General features: G+C 39.2%; 2 protein-coding genes across 2 annotated transcripts in view; both read right to left on the bottom strand.

Moving 5' to 3' along the window:
• The window catches only part of ltn1 (listerin E3 ubiquitin protein ligase 1), a 12,510-nt gene extending 7,669 nt beyond the window's left edge, over positions 1-4,841 (bottom strand). Inside the window, exons 1-12 of the mRNA XM_020598534.1 lie at positions 4,471-4,841; positions 4,034-4,240; positions 3,857-3,955; positions 3,350-3,580; positions 3,195-3,247; positions 2,898-3,078; positions 2,148-2,321; positions 1,733-1,923; positions 1,266-1,413; positions 914-1,171; positions 436-732; positions 8-58 (exon numbers count right to left, since the gene is read on the bottom strand). Coding sequence (XP_020454190.1) covers positions 8-58; positions 436-732; positions 914-1,171; positions 1,266-1,413; positions 1,733-1,923; positions 2,148-2,321; positions 2,898-3,078; positions 3,195-3,247; positions 3,350-3,580; positions 3,857-3,955; positions 4,034-4,240; positions 4,471-4,512 — 1,932 coding nt within the window. The 5' untranslated portion in view covers positions 4,513-4,841. The remainder of the gene's footprint in view (positions 1-7; positions 59-435; positions 733-913; positions 1,172-1,265; positions 1,414-1,732; positions 1,924-2,147; positions 2,322-2,897; positions 3,079-3,194; positions 3,248-3,349; positions 3,581-3,856; positions 3,956-4,033; positions 4,241-4,470) is intronic.
• Positions 4,842-5,595: 754 nt separating this feature from the next.
• tmem135 (transmembrane protein 135) overlaps positions 5,596-10,462 on the bottom strand; it is an 8,043-nt gene continuing 3,176 nt past the window's right edge. The window contains exons 6-15 of the mRNA XM_020598564.1: positions 10,019-10,065; positions 9,848-9,889; positions 9,580-9,756; positions 9,413-9,482; positions 9,111-9,278; positions 8,840-8,903; positions 8,641-8,717; positions 8,037-8,135; positions 7,862-7,929; positions 5,596-7,361 (exon numbers count right to left, since the gene is read on the bottom strand). Of these exons, the coding sequence (XP_020454220.1) occupies positions 7,229-7,361; positions 7,862-7,929; positions 8,037-8,135; positions 8,641-8,717; positions 8,840-8,903; positions 9,111-9,278; positions 9,413-9,482; positions 9,580-9,756; positions 9,848-9,889; positions 10,019-10,065 (945 nt within the window). The 3' untranslated portion in view covers positions 5,596-7,228. The remainder of the gene's footprint in view (positions 7,362-7,861; positions 7,930-8,036; positions 8,136-8,640; positions 8,718-8,839; positions 8,904-9,110; positions 9,279-9,412; positions 9,483-9,579; positions 9,757-9,847; positions 9,890-10,018; positions 10,066-10,462) is intronic.

Genomic DNA, 10,462 nt, shown 5'->3' with positions numbered 1-10,462 from the left:
TTTTCACCTCATTGCTTTCACCGTCCATTGGTATTTTATCATCCAATTCGACCAATGTCTAAGATAAGCATATTAAAAAAAAAAAAGAAGTCAGTTGCATCAAGAAACTGTAAGAGCTGTTAATAAAGGTACTTTTCGTTATTTAATTGAAACCATACCAGTGGTTTTGCATATTTAAACCTATTAATTAAATATTACACATCCTTTAGATTATCACCAATCATTTTCAAAGCATACCACAAAGTTTTGTACTGAACTCAACCCTTTGGATACACTGTATATATTTCACAGATTTGGCCTTTACAAAGACAAATTCATGGGGTGTAAACATCTGTTAGATAACCAGAACTGCTTCCAGCCATAAAACACATTACAAAAATAAAATTAGCTGAGAATGAAATACACTTCTTTCAGTACCAATCAAATATGACTTACACCGAAGACCCTGGGTGTGTGGAAAGAGCGCAGGAGAAGGGAGAGGAAAACAAAATGTCTCTCAGAGTTGTTCTCATTCACATGCACCAGACACAGTTGTGCCAGTTGGCACACTACGTCCTCCAAATGCTGGGTCTGTAGGGACCCAAGTGCCTCATTCAGAAGCGCAGGGACAGGCTTCTCAACACCGTCCCCTTCAACTTCGCTTTTCTCATTGTTTGACTTGGAGAAACAGATCGTGACAGATTTCTTCTTCGGGAGGTGTTTTCTGTTTACTCTCTCTGGGTAACGCATCACCTGGAGACACAGAGAATAGATTTATTTAGATGTTGTGATTTCTGTTTCGCTTTAGCCACTTTTTAAGACATGAATGGCTCTGACAGCCATATTGATTTCCTGTATCTTTAGTGTCAACATGGACATTTCAGTGGGGAATAAGGAATAGGTCTGAATGAAGATTTCCAAAAACTAAACTCACCTGCAGCATGATGGCTACCCCTTCCAAAACTTGTGGATCTGCTTCCTCATTGTCAACATAACGCACAAAGAGAAAACCAAGGCCCTCCCAGAAGTCTGCAAGAAGATCTTGAAAGACATTCTTGTCATCATTATCTTCACCCTCATTATGTAAACCTGCTCTCTTCTCCCAGGAAATGAGCATTTCGGTGACCAAAAGAAATAGTGGACCACTCTGAAGGGAGGGATTTCCAAGAGCCTTCTCTACGAGCGGGAGAAGCTACAAACAGGCAAACAAAAAAAACTATGTAAGAAAAATAAAGGCTTCAGTAGATTTGAAGTGGGGGAAGTGTGTTTCAACTGTGTGATCCTACCTGCTGTGAAATAAGCATGGTCCTTATTTTTCTCTGACCCTCCTCTTTTTCTGCATTGTGCAGTATGCAGTACCTCAAGCACTCAACAACACAAGTCACTATGACTGCACTCTCCGACGGACTCATTGCTGCACGCTCACTAGACAGGCTAAGACAGACAGACAGACAGTAAAGGTTGCAGAGTGTCATGGGAATTCTGATATGCTTAAAATCAATAATTAACATGAGCATTAAGTGATTTTATATGTTAATATGTCAAGCATGGGGAAAAATCACCATTACTGCATCATTTTCTGCTGAATGCAATGAGCTGTTCCCACTGTTATCAGGAAAAACTTGTAAAATGTGTAAACCAAGAATTCAACTAACTGATTTTCATGATACATTTCACTTGAAATTTGATCAATTGTAATACCGACTTTTATTAGACTCAAATGTAAATGCACACAGGCACAAAATCAAATTACCCTTGTATGAATGAATTAAAGAAGGTGGTGTAGAAGTCCAAGGTCGGATCAGTGACCTGTTGGGGCAGTTTGCTGATGAGTGGCATGAGATTAGGGTGGAGCGCTTTAGCCATGCCTTTGCCACCCTCTTTTAGTAAAGCCCAAAGTTTAGGTAAAAAGCCCTTCCTTGCATTCACATGAGTCCAACAGTCCTAGAATAGGAACAAAAACATCAAAAACAGGCAACTGTAAATTAGATCATCAAAAAAGAAACATGTACTTTAGTATCTCTACATCTGTGACTCTCCTAATGCTGGTTAATTTAAGTCCTCCCTTCACTAGCTATCAGAAGCTAAACAGCATTATAGAAAACCTGATAATATAATGGCATTAGTTTTACTATAGATGTGTGGTCATCCGTCAATCACAAGCTTACAGGGATGGTAGACACAACATGAAGAACGGCTTCCCATACAGGAGGCAGCACTACAGGATCTGTGTCGTCAATGCTGAGGAGAACAGCAGGGCAGAGTCGTGCTGCTTCAGCCTGGACGAGTTGTGGAATGAACTCGCACAGAGCACACACCATCTCAAAAAACGCCCCTCGCACCTGTGGACCAACACAGTAGTATTACTGAAGAAAAAACAAAAAATCATCCTCACAACAGATACTTACTTGTGGCAGCAACTGGTAACACAATCAGATATCATTTCACATGCACTTTTCTCAGAATATTATAGGATACAAACAAAACAGAATGTGTGTGCAACCTGGAAGGAAGTGCTTTAATGTTGTGCCTTCACAGGTATATGTAGCCACAATAAGAAAAGTAATAACATTCCATAAAACCAAAGATAAATTTAGTCACTTTATGAAACTTCACTCATGAAATTACTTAGGTTGTTTGGAATTACAGGGAGCCTGATGGCTTCTCACAGTGGGGTTGTACCATATTCACAGCTATTAGGATATCACATATCAATCTATGCAAATTACAACCTTTTATTAAAACAAAAAATCCACTCAGAGGTTTAAGAGGAATATAGGAAAATAAAATGGAATACAATCCAATGCTTCATTTTGTCTGAGTTAAACTATTTTATGCATATACCAGATGAACTAGTACATGAATTACTTAGTTATACATTCTACTTCAAGCAGAGTAGCCCCACTCACTCTCAGTACCTGTGGTGTCTTGTGTTTGCTGTACTTCCAGAACGTCCCAGAGTTAACAAGCTGTGCTAGTCTTTGCTCCAGGGCCTCCCTGTCACTCTGGAGTAGCAGGGAGAGCAGTCTCTTCACCCCCAGCAGTGAACTGGTCAGCATGCGCACATACTTAGCTTCTCGCTCCTCCTCTGTCACACTTCTAGAGAACAGGGGGAGCCAGTGCCTCGGTCAGTATGCTGATAGAATATATTATCCTTGTGCATACAAAATGAGAGGAACTGAGCTATAATGAGCTGCTTTTAACTGTTAACTTACTGTGGATCGCTCAGTGTGTCTGCAGTTTCCTTTAACAAAATATCTTGAAGCACCTGCAGTGTAACAGTTCCAACAATTAATTTTAATTAAATTAAGATCAACAGATTACAGAATAAACCCCCATGTCTGCAACTAAATCCAGCACATCTACTCACGCCAAGGATCTCATCTTTGCAGAAGCTCAGAGCCTCCGGCTGTTTGGTGGGTGAGAAGGCAGCCTGGAAGGCCTGGCACGCAGCACAGGCTGCAGGAGTGTAAGTGTCACACTGGGACAGAATCCAGTGGCCCATCAAGCTCTTCAGAAAGGGGGCCAAGCTGCGACGCACTTTTAGCACTAGCTGCTCAAAGGCCTGTTGGGTGGCTTCTCTGATGCGGCGATCATGATCCTGGCAGACATGGTAACAAGACAAAATTCTCCAAATGTAGACACATTACTCTCAACCCCTCATATTCATATTAATGTCACCCTTACACTGTAGCTTTAGGCAGCCTCTTGTTTAGAGATATTTCCAGTCACTAATTTCATACATTTTCTGTTGAAACTTGATACTGTACATTTATTTTATTTAACCAAGAAGGTCCCACTGAGATACAAGGTCCCCTCTTCCTGGGAATCTTGGTCAAATAAATAAATAAAAATAAAAATAAGATGAGCAGTTCACCATTGAAATCTTGCAATAAATCCTTGGCCAATAAGGTAGGACCCTTTTAACCTCTTCGGCGTCTCGTTCCTGACACATGGACCCAAAATCCTGCACAGCCTGAAAGGAGAACACTTTATGAATACAAACACACAAACAAAAAGAGCCCTGAGACACGTTGGCTAAGTTTAAACTCACTTTCAGTCTGGTGATAACATCCCTCTTCGAGATTTTCCTGAGCACCAGTCGGAAGTCGGCATCCACCTGGTTGTCTATCTCCTCCACTCCGTGGACAGCGGGGACGTAACTCAGCTCTGAAGTGACCGTGGTATCGAAGCCCACAAACGCCGGGATGACACCACTCTCCCGGGTTAGTACCTCAGCAGCTCGGCCGCTACTGGACGGCTAATAGCGGAAGAAAAACGTGTGATTGTAGAAAATCGAATAACAGTAGAACAATTAGGGGGGCGGAAATGTAGTGGTTATAAAACAGTGTGTTAATAAACCAGATAAGGCAACACAACCACACGTACTGTAGCATTAGCCGACAACCTGATGTTTACATCAGCGTTAGCTTGTGCTCAGGTTTGCTGCCAGCAAGTAATGTCAGTTAACTTACAGATATTTAAACTTACCCTAACATTTCCCTTAGTGCGCTGTTTATTCTTACCCCCCATGGATAGCGTTATATCTTAATCTCAAACTTATCCGTTGTCAAAATTAGCAATTTTACGAGGCAAAGCCGCTGATCGACCTTATGTCACGGAAGCGATGTTTTCCTGTCTAAATCTTTCGAAATAAAACGTTTTCTGTCCCCAGTTAGATATACTGTACAATCGTTCTTCTTCTGAAGCTTATTGGTCCTGTACAGTAGTGATTGTTTTCATTTTATTTGTAGAAATCAGTTCCCAACTCAAGCATAAAATGCCTGTACTTTTAGCATTTGAGGTAACGTAGTCGGACCGCTTTTATTTTGAATGGGACGTCAGATCATGGATGTATAGTGAAACCATGCGGGAGATATACGTACTTCCGTTATGTATTTCTTCTTCTTGTCTATTTCAAGTAAACATGTATAGTGAAACCATGCGGGAGATATTCGTACTTCCGTTATGCATTTCTTCTTCTTGTCTATTTCGAGTAAATTAAGATCACTGTGCACTCATCGCTGCCCTCTATCAGCATATTGCAGACATTGGAGTCCTGAAAATCAAAAGGCATTCTCTGAACGTCAAGAGGGATTTCATTTTGCCTTGTGGCAGAAAGCTTTTGCAGTGCCCATTAGATTTCTTGTGCACACGTGGAAACACTGGCCTGGCTTATGATGACTTTGAAGTTGCAGTTCATGCTTTTGTCAGTTTTAGGCTTGATTGCTGTAACTTGCTGTATGCAGGAGTGACCCACAGTCACTTCTTTCACATCTCCAGGTGGTTCAAAATGCTGCTGCTCGCCTTTTGACAAACCCGTGTAAATGTGAACATATATCACCTATACTGGTTTCCCTTCATTGGCGTTCAGTTCACTTTAGAATCGAGCCCAACTTCCTTATCTTTGTTTTTAAGGTGTTAAAGTACTGCCAAAAATATGAAATGTGTAGGACAATGGAAGACTTTTACAGTAATATGTAACCCCTTCACATCTGGAATGAAGTTGTCATGAACAGTCCACTTGTAAAACTAAAAATGAATGTGTAATTTGCACGGAGCACTGAAATATTACATAAACCACGGATACTGCCATAAACTTGAGAACCTATGTGACTATTTATTGCTTAGCCAAAACCATAATTCACAGAAAAACATCTTTTGGAAAACATTGTTATCTCTCAGCTACAAAACTCAAAAACAAAGTCGAGTCAGTTGTCTTTTTTTTTTTTATATTGAAAGAAAAGTTTTCTTCTCACTTTCACATGAACATGGCATCAAATCCTTCAGTAAACAATGTTTCAATGTGGATTCTAAGCAACAGGGTTCACCCTATACTGCCATTAAGTATCATTTAAAATACAAACAGCAAATATCATTTTTTATATATTATGAGGTCATGTTAATAAACCATGTTTAATTCAAATTATGTTTGGCCTATTGAATGTTAAACCCTTAAGTCATGTCTAATCCAAACCCAGAGAATCAATCAGATAGACAATGCATTTGGTGGGTCAGAAATTTGATTTTAAAGACTTTGAATTACATGGATCTTCAAATTACATGTGGCTTAGATTGTCATTTGAGAAATTCATCTTATGCATCATAATTTGAGGTCTTGGCTCTAAGTTTTGTACAATGTCATGTAATATGTAAATAAACAGGCTATATCTACATTTAGGATCCAATTCTGTGATTAAACATTTCATCCAATAACCTGATTTTATACATAGTAGTCTCAATACAGTTTAGTCTTAAACAATGGATTTACAAGGTTCCTTTACTGTATTTACTGTTGATTTATGCCTCTTTAAAAGGTGAAACTATTTACATTTTTTCCACGTAAAACAATTAACTTCAAACATTGGCATGGTCCCTGATGCCTTCTTTTCGCCCGTTAAATGCCTATTAAGGTAACTCAGTTCCTTATAATCATTACTGTCAAGTGTAATGAACCAAGTCCATTTGAAAAGAAGGGATCAATTGCATTAAAAAATCAATTAAGTTAAAGAAAGATCAATTTAATTGATTAAATACGGTGACTTTCCACCTTTGTGCTGAATTTAGATTCTGGTTCATTATGTAAAATATCTACATCCCCATTCTCAACTACTGAATAAAATGTCTGTATATCATCAGTCTTAAAAAGTGCACATTCAGAAATGACACATTTGCAATTTTAAAATAAAGTCAGAGTCAAACATAGTTATGTGTGATGCTTATTTCACACAGATTAGTGAGTTGCATCCTCTGATGTGAAAGCAACATTACAAAAAACAACTGAGTCCAGTTAGTACCAACCTATAGACACATTTCTAAATGGAAAATACATGCTTAAAGAATGTAAGGAATGTTGCGGCATCCTAAGTAAAGTCATCTTCCTATTAACACATTTTTGGGTGTTTTGTGATTTGGATTAACTATAAGCTTACTTACCTAAATAGTGCCATTGCTACAGTGCTTTGTAGGAACAGACTGAATAACAAAAATCCTGCAACATGTAAACTGACAACCTGACAAAATATGAAGGAATAATTCAAGTAGCGTTCTTATTAGTATGTTTTAAAAGATTTGTCTTGCTCCAGCCTGCTTTGGACAGATCCAAATCCTTCAGATCATATCCTATCACCACTTCTGAGCTGTTATGACACCTTTGAAAAATCCTTACATTACTGAGAAAGAACAGACTAACTGTCCATTTGAGAGTCAGGTAACCCTAAAGCCCCTCTCAGAGCCTTGTCCCAGGTCATCAGAGTTGGATGTCAGCTCCCGGTGGAAGCACTGTCATGTAACGAGGGTCCAGTTTGGGAACAAAGCCTTTAAAGTCCCTGGAGGCCTGAGTCCCAAACGCATCGAGCAACTGTCGGTTCATTAGAGCAAACCTAGGAGGAGACAGACAATAGTCATTATGAGAAATGACCATTATGACAATTTTCAGTGAGAAGTTAAGCGAAGATGGACAGAAAAGAAAAAAAAAATTCTGACTATTGCTTTCTTCCCTTCTTGCAAACTTGTGTGGTAAATGCTGACAATCTTAGCTCAAATACAATATCACAGATAAAATGATCATCACTAATGAAACCAATATGGATCAATCAAATGATGCTTCCTCTCACTTTGGCTGTTATTTAGTAATCAGAAATCTGTATCAGGTTCATGATGGAATTTTAAAGTCCATGTAAACAACCATCTTATCCCCTTCAGTAACATTAAAGAATGCTATGCTTGTTATCTGTCCTAAATTTAGCACTCATTTCTCTCTGAAATGAATACACTATTTTTTTACAAAGGTGCAACTGATGTCCTAGGTTATGACTAACTCTCAAACAAAACACTGTTGACAGTACTGTTAGTCAACAGACTTCATGCCATACATTCATACCTGCCCTTCGTTAAACGCAGGAGAAACTTCCAGTATGAAGGCCGAAGGTTCTGCACTTCCATCACAGCCTGTGTAACAGTAACGCATCACACATTATATCCTTATTCAGCAGAAAAAAAGTGCGTGCAAAGCATCTTTGTGTCAGTGCGTATGCATCGTTGTGTATGTTACTTACAGCTTGGAAACAGATAGCACAGGAGATGGAATATAGGACTGTGTCTGCATGAGGAAAGTATGGGACCCGGCCAGCCTCAATGCCCTTGAAGTACATGGTCTAGAGAGACAGATTATTATTACATGGGCTGTTGATGATAAACTGGCTAATCCAGATAAACAGACAAGTACTGCATCATTTTACTAACAAGTCAAATACAGTTACACCAGAAATCTGCTAACTGAGGAACTACTGCCATTTTCATAACGTTTCAACACAGTTCTGCTGTAACCAAAAGTAGCCAGGCCGCCAGATTAGTGATGGCTGGTACTAACCTGCTGCATGTATGCACAGATTAACAGTATAACCAGATTACTACAGTGCACGTAAACACCTTTTCAGATTTCCTAAGTAACCTAGTTTCCTGTATACATGTAAAATACTCACTAAACCTTTATGTTAATGTATGTTTATTTTTTAAGAAGTGAGGTTCAGTAACTACAGTTACTCTATCTTTGAAAGATCAATTTTGATGTGCATTTTCTTGACAGTTTAATTTCCTTTTCACCATGATTATTAACATTGTTTCTACATGTGACATGTGAAGCTGCTTTATTTCCTTTACCTCCACCAGCTTAGAGAAGAGATACATGGATATTGTCGTGCTCTTGTAGAAGAACATTGAGATACCAGCCAAGAAGCCTTGAGAGACAAGGGAAAATGGAAAGAGACTACTATGTTCAAACGGTACATCAGCTGAGACATGACAGTGAAGTGCTGCTCTACATGGGTTTTACCTGACAGTTTACACAATCCTGTCTTACCGGCTATCAGCGCATGTAGTTCATCATCAATGTTACGGATCCAGCGCAGCAAGCAGCTTGTTCCCTGAGTGAAACAATATAGCACTCACATACTCACATGTTATAGTACGACAAGGATGGGAAATTTTAGCAAACAATACCAAATATGTAAGGAAACAGAGAAAGGAATCGCAGGGATATAGTAGTACAGCAAGAACAACAAAAAACTTTTTAATCCTGACATGTTCTAGGACAAAAACAAACAAAAAAAAACTGCTGTTATGAAATGTACCTTATAGATACTGACGAAAGATCCTAGAAATGCCCCTAGCTGGAAGTTCTCTTTGTTGTAGAACAGAGAGGGGAGCCGCGAGGGTTTGGAGAACATGTGCCTGAATGCTGAGGGCACTTTAAGACAACACTGAATCAGGTAGCCAACGCTGAACATCCTGACAAAACCCTGGACAGTGAAAGAAAAAAAGTGTTTACTGTAATATAATCATTTTATAATATAGGGTTTGAGTATCATAATTGCATCACTACATAAATGATAGTCGCACAAATGGTAGTATCTTGGTTAAGAACGTGGCTCACTTTAATGCAGTAGGAAAAACAGTTGTCTTGGTGATGTTTACAACATCTGTGTCTTGGACCCCGTTTGCATCTGGAAATTAAAAAACAAAAAAGAAGAAGTAGTAGTTAGTACTGCATACCACTCTGCACAATCCCATAAAGGTGTGTAGAAGTGTGTATTCTCTCACAGTGATTCTAGCAGTTTCCTGGCATAAGATAGCAGAGTTTTCCTAATGGAGCTGGGCCTCTGGGCTGATACCTCTGAATCCTCTGTCTCTATAGCAGCTGTCCCCTCAACAGGCACTGTGCAGATATGTTCTGCTGTGCCAGAGTGAGCTGGGATCTCTTCCTTCCCAATGATAAACCTGCAACAGAAAACACACACCACCTCTGTAGGTTTTACAGAAACAGTCACAGATCTACGCCCAAGTATCAGCGGCATTAGGGACAACTTACTTTAATGCAGAGAAAGCAAAGCCTTTGAGACCATCTTTACTCCTGCAAAATAAAACACAAAATTCAACTCAACCTTGAAACATTTGCTCTTGGATTTAAGACCTGAAGGATATTTATAGCACAGCTATTTTCCCTATTTCACTGTAACAGTAACAACTGTGGAGCCCTGACCTGAAGAACAACATGTAGAGCGACGCAGTTATGCAGAACAAGAGCACCTAAAGAGAAGCAGAAACAGCAGGTGAAACAAACATCTGGCCATGTGACACCATCTGGTGACACCTGTGATGAAGGTCATCTGCTGAGTTCTTTGCCATTTTAAGAAACAATCCAATCCGTTTAAATTTATGGTCAATTACACTGGATGATGTCATTTTTAATTATATGGTCAAATCCTGTGAGGAAAAAGATGTCAGTGAAGTTATGAATTACAAATTACTGGTGTAAGCTGCCTGCAGATATGATGGTGTCAGGGAATACTCTCAAATACTATCGGGTTTATTTATACACATCTGACAGCTCATCCTGAATCACTTCATGCTCTTTACATGCATATTTATCTATCCTTGCCCCTTGAAATGGACAAACATTTGAGTTTAGTAATATGTGTAGGGA

Source organism: Monopterus albus, unplaced genomic scaffold (assembly GCF_001952655.1).
Source record: "Monopterus albus unplaced genomic scaffold, M_albus_1.0 scaffold38.1, whole genome shotgun sequence".
Taxonomy (NCBI): Eukaryota; Metazoa; Chordata; class Actinopteri; order Synbranchiformes; family Synbranchidae; genus Monopterus; species Monopterus albus.
This window is presented reverse-complemented; position numbering and strand designations above follow the sequence as displayed.